Consider the following 17,731-nt stretch of genomic DNA (forward strand, 5'->3'; position numbering starts at 1 on the left):
TCTCCTTAAAGTGGCAAAGAGAGAGAAATGGACTTGGAAGATTCCACTGCTTGTGTCAAAGGAAGAAAATAAAGGATGGACAGAAAGGTGGATACGGAAGAAACAGGAAAAAAGAACAGAACTGAAACCTGGAATTTTACTTCTGGCTCGACCTGTAGTTGCTATGCAACTTTAGGGGGTATCAGTTTACCTCTCCATAGGGCTTGAGTTTCCTTTATTATAAACCAAAAGGGTAATTAGATCAGGGTAGAGAGGTTCCATTTTAGAAAAACTCCCTTGAACAATGACATTTTAGAGAAATAGTCTGAATAAGGGTCAAGATGTGAACTGCAGAGGCTTACAGGGGTAAAAAATGTGGCTTCTTCTCAAGGCCTGGAAGATGACAGCGAGGTTAAGACCAGTGTCAGTGTACAAGTGAAGATGCCTAGGGACCAGAAAAGTGGCCATGCCTGAGATCCCCCTGTGGATTTTGATAGATTTACACTTAGAAATATGAACAGGCATTCCAGCCAAGCATACTGTTAACAAGTCAGAGACAACAGTTGCGTTTTAGAAGATGCTCCTCCTTCATTTAAGAAATCCCCTAATATGCTAGACAAAGAACTTCAGTGCAGGAGTCCTTAAACCACTGAAAGGTTTGGATTTTACTATGCAAATTGGAAAGGAAAAAATTATGTTTGAAACCACTGGAATATTGAATACCACCTAGATATCTGATGATATTAAGGAACTGTTATATATGTATGTATGGTTTTTAGAGGGAGAGTAGGGGAGAGGGGCAGAAGGAGAGAGAGAATCTTAAGCAGGCTCCATGCTCAGTGCAGAGCCCGTGCATGATCCCATGGCCTTTGAATCATGATCTGACCTGAGCCATCCAGGCATCCCAGAAAATTTTTAAAGCATGATAATGAAATTGTGGCTAGTGATTTTTAGGTCACTTTATTTATTAAGTTTATTTTGAGAGCGAGAGAGAGAGCACGAGCAGGGAAGGAACAGAGAGAGAGAGGGAGGGAGAGAGAGGGATAGGGGGGGGAGAGAGAGAAAAAGAGAGAAAATCCCAAACAGGATCTATGCTGTCAGCGCAGAGCCTGATACGAGGCTAGAACTCCCCAACCATGAGATCATGAACTCAGATGAAACCAAGAAGTTGGACACTTAATCGACTGAGCCACCCAGGCATCCCCCCTTTAAAGTCACTTTAGAGATCCAAACTGAAATACTTAGGGATGAACTTAAACAAGGTTTTTCAACAAAAAAACCAGAGGGTGTTGTACACATCTTGATTGGAACCTCACTGCCTTCTCTTATAAACCACAAAGTGATAAGCCAACGACACAGTGAATACTTATATTTAGCATCATTTATGCACTACATTTAGTCTTCACATCAACTCTGAGATAGTTCCCACATCAGGAAAGAAGGAAAAGAGATGCTAGCTTACCATCATGGTTACATAGCTACTAAGTGGTGGAGCCCCATATGAACCCAGGTATACAAAATTAATCTGTGCTGTGTCTCCCAACACCAAGCCCTGCCTACGCCTAGCCATTAGAAGGGGCGCTGCCACAATAGCTCTAGCAAAGTTCTCTTACCAGCGGGATTCATACTCATTCTGATCTTCTAATTTCCTCACTTTCTTCTTAATTATAGGCAACTTCTTGGTATCTATAAAAACGGCATTTTCCTAAAAAACGAGAAGTAGGTAGATATTTTATTGTTTAAACTACTGTAGGAGGAAAAGTCAACTCTTCCCAGAAGCACTGAACAGTTTTAATAATCAAATCCCACATAGGAAGACAACGTATAGACCGTTACTTTCATATGCTACTTTCAGCATAAAATATACTGTATCTTAAGTCTTGAAGCTCAACAGAGGTTTCCAATGTGGCTATGTGCTACATGTTCAGTATTAAATCTCTTAGGAAAGCCTGCCTCATAAATAACAAATTCTAATGTTAAATGCTGAAGTGCTTTTTACATTTCAAATTCTCCAAGTCCAAAATCCAGTTCATTGGCTCCTCCTGTTAATCCCATTCCTCCTACTTTAATTAGGTACTGTTTGCAAGTTCCTTTAGGTCAAGGGCTATCTTACTCATTTCTGCACTCCTGGTGCTAGGAAGTAATACATGTCTTATAAAAAAAAAAAAAGTCAAGCTGTGTATACAAACACAGAAAAGTTAGTTTGGCACTTAACTTTATAAATAATACCATATATTCTAATAATACAACTAAAACCATTTACTGGGTTAGGCCTACTATAAGCTAAGCATTTTTTCCCCACATATATTATTGAGTGTTTTGAGAGGAGAGGAGAAAATAAAAACCACTGTACTACCTGTACTGCTGGGGAAGAGTTAGGGAAAGGGAAAGGACTTCCTTGAAGAGATGGCATTAGAGCTGGCCTTGGTGTTTAAATTTCCAGATGAAGGAAGGCTATGATTCAAGTAGCCTAAAACAAGTATAAAATATAGGTTCTTACCCCTGTTGCATATTTTGCATACATTACACCATTCCATTCCCCTTCAACTGAACAAAAAGATTTCTTGTCATTTGGAGAACTAAATAGAAAAGGAAACATTTCTGTTAGTCTTAATTTGAAAATTACCAAAGAATCTGGTTGGTGTGGCTGGCCTACTACACAGAGCAGAACTTGGGAAAGTAACTGTGAAGCCGCTGGATTTCCATGAGTCAACCATAAAAATGAGGGTCCTAAACAAGATGCTAAAGATCCTATGAACACTGGGCATGAGATGAGCAAAGCAGACCTGCGCTGGAGGTAATGGGACCACAGCAGATGAGGGACAGTTCCCGTCCTCAAGCTGTTCACAGCCTAGTTGTGGAGACCTCACCATTTGAGATTCTGGGTGGTAAGTGCTATGGTGAGTTTATGTCAGCACTGGAGATCAAAGGCAAAAGTTGCAATGAAGGTCAGAGAAGGTCTCACTTAGGGATATAACACTGGAGACCAGGCTTTTCATCATAATGAAGGATCCTGAGGTCCAAAGGTCAAATGGTTTGACCTCTTTTTCTGAGGAAAACCCAATAGGCCTCAAAAACACCAACCAGGCCTCTACTTGGACATGACAGTGGCAGGTACGGCAGGTATGGAATTTGGAAGTTAAGCATCACAGGAAAGGACAGGTTAGGAAGGGTAAGGAATGAACGAACACAGGAGAAGCTATAAAAGAGGAAAAGAAAAAAATACACAGAGTAGAAGGATGCAAACTGCCATCACAGGACTGAAACAAGCTTCCACTATGTTTTAGGGACTTTGGGTAAAGAGGGACAAAGGGATAGAGAAATGGAAGAATCCCTTGTTTAGAAAGTCATTGTGCAGTCTTCTCAAAGTGTGGTGGGACTTTTGGGGGTTCCCAAGACCCTCTTAGGTCAAAACTATTTTTAAAATATTAAGACATTACTTGCCTTTTTCACTCTAATTTTCCCACAAGTGTACAGTGTTTCCCAGAAATGGGATATGTAGCAAGAGACTGACAATAAGAAGATAGGAGAATCCATCTGTTTTCCATTATATCAAAAACTTACAAAATTCAAAAATACGATGTTACTCCTCTCACAAATTTTTTTAAAAAAAGCTTTGGAAATGTTTTTTCTTTTTCATAAAAATACTATTGTCATTTGTAAGTGTATTTACAAATATTTTAAAATCTTGTCAATATTTTTATTTAAAAAAACTGTTTATGTCTTCGGAGAGGGAGAGGGAGACAATCCTAAGCAGGCTTCAAAATATCAGTGCAGTGCCCAATGTGGAGTTTAATCCCACGAACCAAACTGAGATCATGACCTGAGCCAAAATCACGCGACTGACATTTGACCAATGAGCCACTCACGCACCCCTTAATTTCTAATATGAGAAAATCAATGGATATATAATAGACACAAAGCTCTTCAGGTTTCTTAATAATTTTTAAGTGTAAAATGAGTCCAGAGACCAAAAACTTTGAGAGCCATCTTGTGCTCAAATCCCTAATTTAGAGTCTACCAAGCACTCTTTCAGCTCCCAACTTTGAGGGCCGTTTTCAATATATGGCTATGACTGGCAAAAGATTCTACTGAGCCAGCAGTTCCTGTTGGTGCTGGTTACCTCCAAAGAACACGGAGAGGCAGGTCCTACCCATGCCTTTGTTCTGGACATCCAATTTCCACCACCTGCCTGTTTGGGGGGCACAGATGCATTATAGTGATGACTTGTGCTGCTCTCTGAGCTCTGCCCATATTCTCTGACTATAGTAGTATTTTGGATTTTACACTTAGTAAACTTCATCATCTTATGTTTGTGGTCCTTCCTGCTCAAGATTTTTATTTTTATTTTTTTGGTGGGAGGAGAGGGGGAAGAAAGTGCTAATTATGTCATGGCAATTATGTATCTCCCTGGAAAACTGGTTAGCCAGTCATGTATCTTTCATCTGCATCACTGTTCCCAATAAGGCCTTTCAGGGAAGACAAAGTCCTGCTGATGTTCCTCTTCCAGGCAGGCTTTGTCTGTTACCCAGACAGCACAGTTGTCTTTATCTGACCCTAGACAGAAGCAAGCCAAAATGTGATGTTTTCCCCCAGCAAAGGCACAGAATAAAGGACTGTGAGGTCTAGGAAACACTGCAGCAGGAATCACAGAGTCTACTGTACAGAATAGCCCATCGTGCAATCTGGCAGTAATGAGTCAGAAATCTACCACAGGCTCCCCTCAGGTTCCTAGAAAGGAAATCCCACCAATGAATGACCTCCGACTGTTCCGAAATCCAGACTTTAGCTCTCCTTCTGATATGGGATTTTAGGAAGAGATATGACATAGAAGATGTGAAACAAGTTTACAAAGAACCATTAAAATGGTCAATTCCTAATAAGTTACAGTTCAAGACAGAAGAAAAATAGAGAAGCACAAGAGCACTGAAGCAGAAAAACAAAATACCTACAAAATCTCAGCAGTAATTCTGTGCTTCTTGCCCCCATAGAAAGGTTTAGTATGGAAGACGATGTTTGCACTATAGCCAGTTTTGGAACAATTGATATTGCATTCTCCGCCTAGTTCCACCCAGGGCACTGTGAGGATAGACCTGCAAAACCAAAAGTGCATGTAAGGCTGACAGTTTTAGAGGAAAAAAAGACCCTGTAGCTTAAGACAACAGGGTCTGCTGCCAGCTGGTCAGAGGAAATGGACATAGCTCTACTTGCCTTCCATAACCGTTGGGGAATGTGAGAATGTAATGTTCGTCATAATCTAGACACGAGACACAGCCTGTAGAGAGAAGGGATATAATCTCTGATGAGTAGTGTCAACTGGCCATAAGGATTTGTCGTCTGGTCGATGGAAACTCCAGAATACTCCATTCAATTTAGGGAAAATCAATCTTGTACCCTCCCACCCCTGATCTCATCCCCAGTACACATATTTATATGCAAACAATGAGATTCAGTCTGGACAAGGGTCCAGCACATATTAGAATACATTAACAATGCAGTCCACCATAAGCCCACAGACTTACCCTGCCCTATGTTGTGCACCCCAATCGACATCCCAAGGAATTTTGATTTGGTCCAGATATGAGCATTGAATTGTATCTTCTTGTTAAAACACTCAGCATAAAAAGCTGAAACTAAACAGAAATTGTTTTCAATTAGTGGACTATATAGCTATAGTCACCTCTCCAACTCAGAGAAAGAACAGGCTCCATGGGGAAAATCCTTGTATCCCTCAAAGAACAGCCTCAAGTGAGGCCAGAAGACATTTAACTGCCTTTTCTACTCTGTTTCTCCCAATGCAAGCACCACTCAGGGCCACATAAGGAGTAACTTGCCTGAAAAATGAGGCTGTAGCAATCCTGGAAGCTTAAAACTCTTCTGGTCAGTAAGCATGTCCTCACCACGGCCTCAACCCGGGGCCATCCAATATTTCCAATGTGGACATTGTGATGACCAATTAAGACATTAAGGATATGTATTCTCTCCACTATGTCAGGAATATACTGTGCAGAAACTACATCTCATTTTTATAAACTGTCAAAATTGCTGATGTCTCTGTAACATAGTTCATTATGTGTAAGAGGACTTTAGAAGCCTAACAAGTTAGTTTCCTAAATACCTGCTTTCTATACACAGTTCATCAGTGAATAGAATCTTTGGCATTTATACAAGGAACAAGACAGACAGGGGAAACCAATCCCCATAAGGTTACAAAGATACAGGCAGCCATAAAACTGGTTATCTCAGCTGAGTGACCCCAGCTATGAAGGTTTTCATGACCCTTTAGACAGAACAGTTTGAGTGGACGGGGCAGAGGAGCCCTGTAACTTACTGGGTGGATGATGGGAAACCTGCTCAGCCACGAATGTCACACAGTTTTTGGAAACCCAGGGAACTGGTCCTTCTGAAACTAGCTCCTGTAAGCAAATATAGCATTTTATTTTGATGTGGAGATACAAACGACATTGTGGACAATCTAATACTTGGATTCTCTGCCTCCCAAGGTGGTTAACTGTTCTCTCCTCCACACACCCAAAGCACTTTATACACACTTTTATTCTGGCACTTAATTTCATTACTGGAATTACAGCTTTGTGTCAGTCTACCTTGACTAGGCCTCCGAGACATCCTTGAAGGCAACCATCATGTTGCCTAACTCAGGGCCAGGCATGGCACAGACAGTGGTCACTTATCAATGTCGGCCAAATGACTAGGACCAAAGTACAATGTCTCTGTCTTTAGTAAGGACTACATGTAACAAATCACACAGAAAGGGAGAAATATGGAGATTTACATTTACTCAGAGGCTATTATGTGTCAGGCACTATGGGCTACGGCCTTTTTACATATGCTTGAGTCTTCCTTGTTGGTCATCTTCCCCAAACCAACCTCTTAGATATTGGGGCCCTGGGGACTCAGGTCTGTGTTACTTACTCTTCTCTATCTATGCTGTCTTCCTAGATCATTTTACCTCATTCCAGTGCTTTAAATGTCATCTAAATATACTAAAATCTCTAAAAGATCCATTTTTTCCTAGACTCTTAAAATTCTAACTTCCTACCTGACAATTCCAAATACATGTGTAACTCATGCCTTTTATTTCAAGTTAGAGTTCTGGATTTTTCCTCCCCAAATCTAATTTTGTTTTTTGTAAATGGCCTCAACCAAATGCTGAAGCACACATACAAGGTTCATTTCTCATTGTCCCCTTTCTTTTACTTCTCCAGTCCACCTATCAGTATTACCTCCATGATACAGCTTAAATCAACTGTATCTCTCCTAGAATAACAGCAAAACCTCTTTGGTGGTCTCTTTTCTTCTAAATTATTTTTCACAAAATCATTACAGTGATCTTTTCAAAATAAAAATACAATCCTGATAAGCCATAAAATTACCATTATGGCCCACAAGGCCTTTGCATGACATGATCTGTGAGTTTCATTTCCTGCCACTTCTTTCCTGCTCACTGTATCTAGAGTGTGCTGACCCAACAGCACTGTCCTGTGGGTGCTGAGCATGTTCTGGATTCCTGCCCTTATCACCGTTATCTGTCCCCAAATAAAATGAAATCTTGAATCATTCTGCAACTTAATTAAAAATGTCAGTGCAGAACTCACTGCGTTCTCTTCGGTATCATTTGGTAATGTCCAGTGACACTGAAAAATTTCGCCCAAAATGGGGTTGTATGGCTTTTTGGCAACCGATCCTTTCCTTCCTGCATGAAAGGCTGAGAGATACCATTTCACAACCTGAACCATTCGCTCTCTGGCATCCTTCTGGTCACTAATGCTGCAAGAGAGAAAGAGAAAATTAATGTCCTGCTTTGTAACAGGAGATAAGCTGACACAGCACTCCTCAGCATGGTCCACCCTAAGCTAAGTTGAGAGGACCCAAGACAAAGAGTTACTTCAAAGTTTCATTTTAAAATTGAGGTATAGGGGCGCATGGGTGGCTTAGTCGGTAAAGCGTCCGACTTTCGCTTAGGTCATGATCTTGCGGTTCGTGGGTTCGAGCCCCGCGTCGGGCTCTGTGCTGACTGCCAGCTCAGAGCCTGGAGCCTGTTTCAGAGTCTGTGACTCCCTCTCTCTCTGACCCTCCCCTGCTCATGCTGTCTCTCTCTCTCCTAGAAATAAATAAAACATTTAAAAAAACAATTAAAAAAATTTAAAATTGAGGTATAATACACATGATTAGGCACACTAGTGTTCAGTGTTTGGTTTGATGAATTTGATAAATGTATACAGCTGATCCTTGAATGACATGGGTTTAAACTGTGTGGGTCTCCTTACACGTGAATTTTTTTTCAATAAATAAAGTACTATAAATGTATTTTCCCTTATGACTTCAATAATGTTTGCTTTGCTTTAGCTTTATTATAAGAATACAATATATAATACATGTTATGTACAAAAATATGTGGTAATACTGTTTATGATACAGCAAGGCTTCCAGTCAGCAGTAGGCTATTAGTAGTTTTTGTGGGAGTCAAAAGTACACACAGATTTTTGACTGTGTGAGGGGTAAGCACCCCAAATCCCCATGTTATTTGAGGGTCAAATATATACCAACATTAGCCAATGTGCCCAACCATCATGAAACCTCAAAGTGATTTGTATCTGACTTTAGTAAACCACAGTCCAAGGACAAAATGTAATCAGAGAAGATGAATTAGAACATCCTGCTATAAAGAAAAATTTCCTGCTACCACTGAAAAGCAATGTGAACTCACCTCATTGTAAATCAATGCCAACTTTAGAGTACTTTCTCCTTTGTACATTTATCTAATATTGCAAGCTTAATATTTAAAATTTATGAGTCAATCTCTAAACCAGACACTAGACTGTAAGCTCAAGGGCAGACACTGAATTTTTCTTTCCCCAGCTCATAACAAAGTCCTAGCAAACAAGAGGTGCTTTAGAAAGGTTTGCAGAACTCAATTAATAGAATTTCATCAGGATATGGTTTAAACAGTGATTAGCAATCCTTGGATCAAATGAGCTCATAGCCTTGGTTCTGTAAATACTGGCTATCTGTTAATGGGCTCTCAAGATTTTTTAGGGTCTAACTTAGTTGCCTAACAACATCACCACCATGTACCTAAGCAAATAGACAGGTATCTAATAAAACAAAGCATTTAATGGCTTTACCTAGAAATGTCTGAAAGGTAAAAAGGAAGAGAGGAATCCATCTATCCTGTACAAACAGAAAGCTACCAAGTAACATCTTAAAAATAGGGAACTACAGTGTTCAAATACCTCACAAACAGGTCCGGATGTGCAAAAAAGTCTGCATACATTTCTAATAGAGATCTTCTTTCAAGAATGAATGTTGGAAGAACTACCTGAAAAACATACACATTTGACCCATGAATTCCACTACAGATAAACAGACTGCTGTACTGATTAAAACTTTTTTTTAAAACCCAAAACCAAAAAAAAATCTCATTCCAGTCATGGTAATACCCACCATGTACTGGCCAGCATGCTTCTGATACCTACTTCCCTAACTATTCTGATTCAGGAATCCTCATTAACCTGCCCAGCAGATGGGAAACAAAGAACAGGTTTTCAATGTTCAGATGTCACTTCCTCTGTGCAACCTCCTTATTGCTCCAAAATTAGTATAACAATGACAAACTACTCAGCAGCAATTCTCTGATGCCTACTACCTGCTGGAGCACTACATACACGTTATGTTCTTAAACTGTACAACAATCCTATTATAGAGAAACTATTTCTCCTATTTTACAGTCAAGAAAAATGAAACTCAGAGAGAGTAAAATACTTTCTCATTGCTCCATACTGCTGTGGAAATCAAAACTGGGTCTGACATTGAGGGCTCTGTGCACTTTCTAATAATGCTGCTTCTCTGTTATTGTTAGTTGTATTAGGAAACGGATGTAGTTACAAACCTGTGTCCTCAAATAAATGATCTCCCAGAATGGAAGGACCACACTTACACTTGCATTCATGGCTACTATTACACAGTAAGAAATTTTTAAATAAGCATTAAAGGAATAAACAAGACAATAAGGATGGGAATCAATGAACTCTTTCTACCATGGGGCTGAGCCCATGAAGAAAAATGCTGAGGGGCTGGGAATGTGGTAGAGAAGAAAGTAAATAGGAAACTGGAATATGGGAAGAAGGAATGAGGAAGATTAAGAACAACTAATTAAAAAGAGAAGAATTTCATTAGGGGATGGAAGAACAGTTTTTGAAATGTCTGTTAGAGTATAGTATTCATTACAGAGCACCACTGTAAGCAAAAACTCCCTTAAATTTAGTAATTACTGTATGTAAACTGCATTCAAGATCCTGTGTTAAATGCTGTGGAAAAGGCAAAGTTAAGTTTGAGAGAATAACACCAGTACTTAAATTTTAGGTGGAATGTGACAAATATCATACAAGAGATGTTCAAGGTGTCTGGAAGTTTAGGAGAGGGAAAGATGATGTTCTGTTAGGCAACCAGAATGAGGGCAGTACTGAGAAATGACTCACTGAGGTAGCACTACAGAAAAGACTTAGAGAAGACTAAGACTGTAACAGAAAGGAGAAAACAGAAAAACAAGACGTGGCCATGAAAAGGGGGTAAAACTACATGGAGACAGGAAACTGTGTGTGACAGGGATTGTCCAGTGGACCAGTGTGGCTGGATATATAAGAATACGAGACTGATGGAACACAGTTTAGAAAAGAACACTGTGGCTCTAACATTTAGAATCTTTAGTATCAGACCCCAGAGTTTGCATTTTCAAGTCTGTTTGAGAGAGAGAGAGACTGGGGAAGAGACAGAGAGAGGGAGGGAGAGAGAGAAAATTCCAGGGAGGCTCCTCACTGTCAGCATGAAACTTGATGAGGGGCTTGAACTCACAATCTGTGAATCATGACCCGAGCTGAAGTTGGACACTTATATGACAAAACCACACAGGTGTCCCAAGAGTTTACACTTAAGTAAACATTTTCCTATGTATGCTTCCTTCCTATAGATGTTCATAATCTAAATATGGTTAGATTGGTAGGTAAACTTATGTACTGACTTGGTGCAACCAACTTCCTACCACTCTTGAAGAACACAGAAATTACAAACTGCCAAGTAAGAATGCTATAGAACAAAATAGGGGTAAATACTTTTAATATAAAAATAACTCTTACAAACCAACAAGAAAAAGATTACTACTGCTAGCAGAAAAATGGATGAAAGAACTGAACAGGCAATTCAAAAAGAAGAAATGGCCAAAACCCCAAATTTATGTGTAATCAAAGAAAAAAAAATTTTTATTCTCCCTACTTAAAAAAATTTTTCTGGATAACTTTCATTCAACAGCTCTTCTTCAATGTTTTTAGCACTATACTGATTCATGCCATTATGTCAAGTCACTGGAACAGGGCTAGGTTGTCTTTGACCTGGGTTCAAGTACTTATTTTACCGCCCTTTATATGTGAGGAGGCCCTGGAAAATTAACTCAACTTCTCGATGTTTGTGTAAAAGGAGGAGAATTACATGCCCTGCTTCTATCTCAGAACTGTTTTGAAGATCAAGTGAGGTACATAGGATGTGACTTTGTAGTATTTCTGAACACTACAAAGTACTTGGGAAAGAACTCTTTTTTAGAAAGTATCTGAAGTGAGAAGATACATCTAAAAATAGGAGAATGAGATAAAAATTTAAGGCATTACTATAATACTTTGGAATACATAAAGGCATCAAGATTTCAGTATCTGTTGGCAATCACAGCCATTTGTACCAATAAAGATTTCTATTTTCCTATTCGTAGTGATATTTGGGACTCTCCACCTTGTATACTCTGGCTGGTTTCTTGAGGTAGCCGTTAGAAGGCTTTCTCAGTGGATTCTGCGTCCTTTTTCTCCCAATCTCTCAGGTTTTGGAAGGTTTCCAATGGCTTCAGATCTTTTCTGTGTGATGTATGGGCATGAGTGCAAGTACGGAGCTCCTTACTTCTCCGCCATCTTGCCCGCAAGGCCTCCAATACATTTATCTAAAGATTTCTAAAATAGCTCATTTTTAACACACGTGGTAAAAAATTAACAATTATTATCACATCTTTCATAATCTAACAAGCTTATAGTAACTATGGACCAAATATAGATTATCTGGCAGAAGAAATTATGTGAGACAAGAATTACAAACCTGACTGTGGCAGACACTTGGTTGCCTATCCACATCCCTGTTTCATCCTTAGTAAGAGAATTCTGATTCAGTTCAGGTTCAATCTATAGATTGCCATGAGAGTCACAGGGTCCTCCCAGATCTCAAGGGGTGAATGTGGATTAATCTGTACCTATCATTTAACCTCCCTTGCTAGGGACTGGTTTAGGTGTGGGCACATGCATCACTCTGGCCAATAAGATTCAGTTGGAAGTCTGAGGGGCCACTACAGGAGAAGAATGTCCTTCCCTAACAACAACAACAAATCCAGGAAAAGAAATTATTTGTCTGCCTCTTGACATTATTTGCCTAAGGATGTGATGACTGGAAGTGTGACGGCCATTTTGCAATGACCAAGACACAAGCCTGAGTGTGAAAGTCAACATGCTAAGGATGGAGGAACAGAGGGACTGAAGGAACCTAGGTTCTTTCTCAAACACAACTGACTGAATTAATCCCAGAACTATGCTACTTCTAGCCTTCTCATTATATGAGATTAAAAAAATCTAATATTATTCAAGTTATCTTCTGGTGAGTCATCCATTACTGAAGACCAAAACAGACCAAGGTGGAAAATACAGGAAAGAAATATTTAGCTGTCAACATCTAAAATTACACTATGACTTGCAAATCTGAAGTGATAATTCTGCCCCAGCAATTATGCAATCTAATGATAACCGAAAAGTTCTGGGACAAACTCCTGCAAATATTCTCTTACCTAAAACATTCCAGGCAACTATGTTGAGTTCCACAAATTAATGCTATCCTTGTGTTTCTGTTCTCATTTAGATTTAAAGTGAAAGGTTTTATTATAGACACTTAATTGGAAAGTACTAAGGATTAGTTTTTTCCTCAATAACCCTCTAAATCCAAAACCAAAATGAAGCTGACTGCTGATAAAGACTATATATAGCACTGGAGCTGACTTGGTCATAACAAAAGTGAGAATCCTAAATTTTATTAACTTTCTAAAGCCAGATAAAATAATAATCTAACCAATATGAAAACTACAGTAGCTCAAGTCTTTAAGACAAAAGGTGGTGGTAGAAAGACTGCAGATTTTGAAATCCCAGACCAGATTAGAATTTTAGTTCTGCCACTTAACAGGACTCAGCCAAGCTACTCAGCCTTTGTGGATTTTAGTTTCCTCAAAAAAATGTTAACAGTAACACCTCTGCAGAGCTGTGATGAGAATTAAGTGCAAGAATAAGATTTCCAGGGGCACGTGGGTAGCTGAGTCAGTTAAGCATCCGACTCTTGGTTTCAGCTCAGGTCATAATCTCACAGTTTGTTGAGTTTGAGCTCCACACTGGGCTCTGTGCAGACAATGTGAGGCCTCCTTGGAATTCTGTCTCTCCCTCTCTCTCTGCCCCTCCCCTGCTCTTGCTCTCTCTCACTCTCTCAAAATAAATAAACGTTTAAAAAAGTCAAAAAAAAAAGAAAGAATAAAGTTTCCAGCACAGTGGCAGGGATACACAAAAGGCACCTATATGCTAGCCACCTAATTTAACAGGGCATTCTGTTTAAAGCACCAAGTTTAAATCTAAATTCAAATGCAGACCATAGTAAGTGTATGGCTCAATATGTGTCATACAATTTCCCATTTACTACCTGTTTCAATCCTTAACAACAACCCTGTGAAGAGGTCACTGTATGCTCATCTTACACGAGAAATGTAAAGATCACAGAAGAAGGGACCTGTGCAAGGTCACGTGGTTTGGTAAAAGGAGAGGTAGGATGCAAACACGGGTCCTCTAACTCCAAGATCAGAACTCTGCTCATTTTGATTCTGTGCACACCACACTATTTCAGGTTTTATACAAACTACTAATTGAGCCCAACACTATACCTTGTTTGCACCCAGTAAAACCCAAATCTTAACTCATACAATTCACATATACTATCTCTATGAATACTAGCTTTACATATTTTATCCATTTATAAAAATTCTGTTTACTCATCTACGTTTATATTAAACCACAAAAGTATAAGCAGAAGTTATGTCATTATGCTACATTTGTAGGCACACTCCCTGTACAATCATGAGAATCCACACATACACATTAAGACTTATAGCAAATGCCAAATTTGATTCTTACCTTAGTAAGATCCATTCCAAGCCTAACCTGTGACAAGAGATGCATGATAACGCTCTTGTGCTCTTCCACGGACCCTGCCTCCCCTTCATCATCTCTATCATCATGTGAATCAAAGAGGTCTAAAACAAAACATATCTGCTTAGATCAATGTTAAACTGGGCCAATCAGTGATGTTACCAGTGTTATACATCTTTTTTTCAAACAAATGGTTTTAAGAAAGAATTAAATTCTCCAAGGCCACTTACCAGCATCACTTGTTCCATTGGACATGGAAGAATTAAGTGACTCTGTGGTATCGGGGCGCTTGAGACTATTTCCTGAGCTGCTGTGTGTCAAGACTGAGGCAGATCCAGAGGAACTAAAAAACAGTAATCACCTTCTTAAGCCTTTTAAGAAAGCAATTTAGAATCATAGTAAGACATTAACCTATAAAGCTACCTAAAACCAATATAAGCAGATAGGTGACAGAAATAAGCTAGACTTACAGTTAGCTGGTCACACACATACACTTTCCAACTCTTTCTCTGTCACCCTCATTGAGACTGTAAAGCGTGATGACTAGGTTTCTTATCTCGTACTTTTTGCACAGTGTGTGCTCAACCAAGCCATGCTGAAAGGTCATCAAAAATTAGTAAGATTTTTGCTTCTGCATCTAAGTTTAAAACTAGAGTTCATTTTCTTATTGTGTTACTTTGTATAAAATTACCTGTAATTCTCTGCAACAATTTTCAGAACCTCAAAAATTGCAAGTCTGTCTCAGAAAGGCGTTTTGTATTTCTGAGATCCTTTTATAAAAGCCCACACACACTAGTACTTAACAGTTCCCAGTTATTTAAAAAATGTATTTGAAATTATGAAATAAAAAAGGATATTATTTTTTACAGGTAAATTTATGGTAACTGGAATTATGAGCTGGTTAACAGGATCTAAAGAAAGCTTCCTCTATTATACTATTATATTTGTGATCATAACTTACCCAGGATTAGTAGTTGTATATTAACAAAATAATCAGGGCCTACAGTTTCCTTATTAAATATAAAAAGAAAACCAAAATTTTTACACTGCAGATGTTATTTATAAAATAGTACATACATAATCAGTCTTATTACACATTTATGGATGCAAAACATATTATATATTCTAATTTAAACATGGTTTGCCGTGATTACTTACCTTTAATTTTTTATTTAATAATAAGCCTTCTATTTTTTAGAAGAAGCTCTTCACAGCAAAACTGAGCAGAAAGTACAGAACTCCCATGTGCCCCTTTGCCCATACATGCACAACCTCCCTCCCGTACTACCAACATCTCACATCAGAGCGGTACACTTGTAACAACTGATGAACCCACACTGGCATATCATTCTGATTCAAAATCCACAGTTTACATTAGGATTCACTCCTGCTGGTGTACTTTCTATGAATTTTCACAAGTGGATGATGATAAGCATCTACCACTGTAGTGTTACAGAGAATAGTTTCACTACCCTAAAAGTCCTATGTGCTCTGCCTATACTAGAACATTAGAATATAAGAACAATCTAATATTAGAGTATTAGAACAATGTGTATTCTAATTTAGACATAGTTTGTCCTGGTTACTTACCTTCTTTTGATCTATTTTTTAAAAATCCTTAGGTAACTAAATATTGCTTCTTTGATAATTTAGTAGTATATACATCACAAGGTACTGTAACTAATGTCTACCTCACCAGTTTTGAGAGCCAATGGAAAATATGAGTAAAAGACCTAGGTAAGAGAAATCAAATTATCATTAAATAAAAGAGCTGCATGAAAACTATCTTAAAAATGTTTTGTGGCTCTTTGATACATCATCAAAATAGAGTCAATCTTTTAAATCAATTGATTAAAAAAAACTTGTATTCTTTAAAACATGTACTTTATTTTAGATGCGATTCCAAAGGTCAGATCTATTTATGCTGTGCTTCTCTTTCTTACTCAGGTTAGAAACCATGTCTGGGCCAAATGAAACACTCAATAAAGCTCAAAATTTTAAAAATGGGATAAATTCTCATTTATCCATTTCATAATGTACCTCAATCAGGACAAAGAATTTAAAGAATAGAGTTAAAAAAAACCAAACAGCAATACTGAGAAAAATCATATGCATACAGGAAAAGTTTATCTGTAATGGGCTAACTTGTATAAATATCTAATGATAATATCATAACTGAACCAAATAATGTGAAGCAATGAACTGCATTACAATAACAGAATCCAAAGTCTTACTGAGTACCTAGGCACATGCCAAACGCTGTGTTTATCTCCCTATCAATTGAACTTCCAAAACAACCCTACAAGGTAGACAGTGTTATTCTCATCATGCATGGATGCTCAGCTCAGAGGTTCAGTGACTGGCCTGAGGTCACACAGCTGGTTAAGTAGTGGAGCCATTTCAAATGCACATCTGGCTCCAAAGCACAAGTTCTTTCCAATATGCACTTTCATCTAGCTTATAATTGTGTCCAATCATACTGCTCGATAACATAGTTCACATAGTAGCTATCATTACTACAGGTCTTCAGAAACTGAACAGTGAAAAGACTTAAGTTTTTAAGTTCTCTTCGTTCAGAGTGAAACAAAAAAACCCAGAAGACAGAAACTTAGGCTGGAGTTAGAAAACAAGTAGTAGTAGCTGATGACCAGCAGGTGTCACACATTCAATGCCTAGCAAGGTCAGGCAGAGAACATAAATACATGAACAGGGCTAGGTTGCAAGGCAATATAGACCTGGGGCCAACATATTCAATTGGAAGGGATTTAAAGCCCTATTTAAAAAAAAAAAACCCCACCCCAAAAAAGAAAGTCAAAAAACACACTTTGCTGGTCAAAAAAAACATCTGTAGTCCCTACCAGTTTGGGAATCCACGTTAGGGCACATAAGGAGAGCATAAAACGGAGAGAGAAAAGGAATCCAGTGGGTTAGCGGGACACAGAATTTAACTCTGGATCTTTTCAAATGGGAGGTTCATAAACTGTGTATTTGTCATGCGATGGGTACAGGAGAACACAGAAGCTTATAAGAAAGCTTATACGAAGACGAAAAAAGAAAAGCCTATGACCCTGCAGGTGACTTTGTAGATATGCCCATTACAGGTACAACAACTAAATATTTTAAAATTTCCTCCCTCATAAAAATTTCAGGAGAACCTCTTGAAACTGGGGCCGGAGACTTATCAATAATGTTAAAAGGAAGCTAACCACATACAACAAACTTTTACTGAATACAGTTATATGCTTCTAGAGGACAGAGGACTCCATCTGTACTTTGTTTAAAGTAACACCTGATGTTTGATGTAAGATTGTCCTTAATTCTGTTTAAAGAAAACTTAAAATTATCAAAAATTAATAATAAGCTTTACTTTGGAATGTTCTTCCATCATAAAAAAACAATTTTAAAATTACAGTGAATGAGTGTTATGTGGAAACTATTTGACAATAAACTATTTGTAAAAAAAAAAAAAA

General features: G+C 38.4%; 1 protein-coding gene across 1 annotated transcript in view; it reads right to left on the reverse strand.

Annotated features, from left to right (window-relative positions):
• The window catches only part of OSBPL9 (oxysterol binding protein like 9), a 177,717-nt gene that overhangs the window by 780 nt on the left and 159,206 nt on the right, over positions 1-17,731 (reverse strand). The window contains exons 13-22 of the mRNA XM_039238149.1: positions 14,492-14,604; positions 14,247-14,365; positions 9,234-9,319; positions 7,596-7,767; positions 6,311-6,395; positions 5,502-5,612; positions 5,191-5,254; positions 4,932-5,072; positions 2,480-2,558; positions 1,593-1,684 (exon numbers count right to left, since the gene is read on the reverse strand). Of these exons, the coding sequence (XP_039094080.1) occupies positions 1,593-1,684; positions 2,480-2,558; positions 4,932-5,072; positions 5,191-5,254; positions 5,502-5,612; positions 6,311-6,395; positions 7,596-7,767; positions 9,234-9,319; positions 14,247-14,365; positions 14,492-14,604 (1,062 nt within the window). The remainder of the gene's footprint in view (positions 1-1,592; positions 1,685-2,479; positions 2,559-4,931; positions 5,073-5,190; positions 5,255-5,501; positions 5,613-6,310; positions 6,396-7,595; positions 7,768-9,233; positions 9,320-14,246; positions 14,366-14,491; positions 14,605-17,731) is intronic.

The sequence above is a fragment of the Hyaena hyaena genome, unplaced genomic scaffold, assembly GCF_003009895.1.
Source record: "Hyaena hyaena isolate Hyena2069 unplaced genomic scaffold, ASM300989v1 scaffold_5, whole genome shotgun sequence".
Taxonomy (NCBI): Eukaryota; Metazoa; Chordata; class Mammalia; order Carnivora; family Hyaenidae; genus Hyaena; species Hyaena hyaena.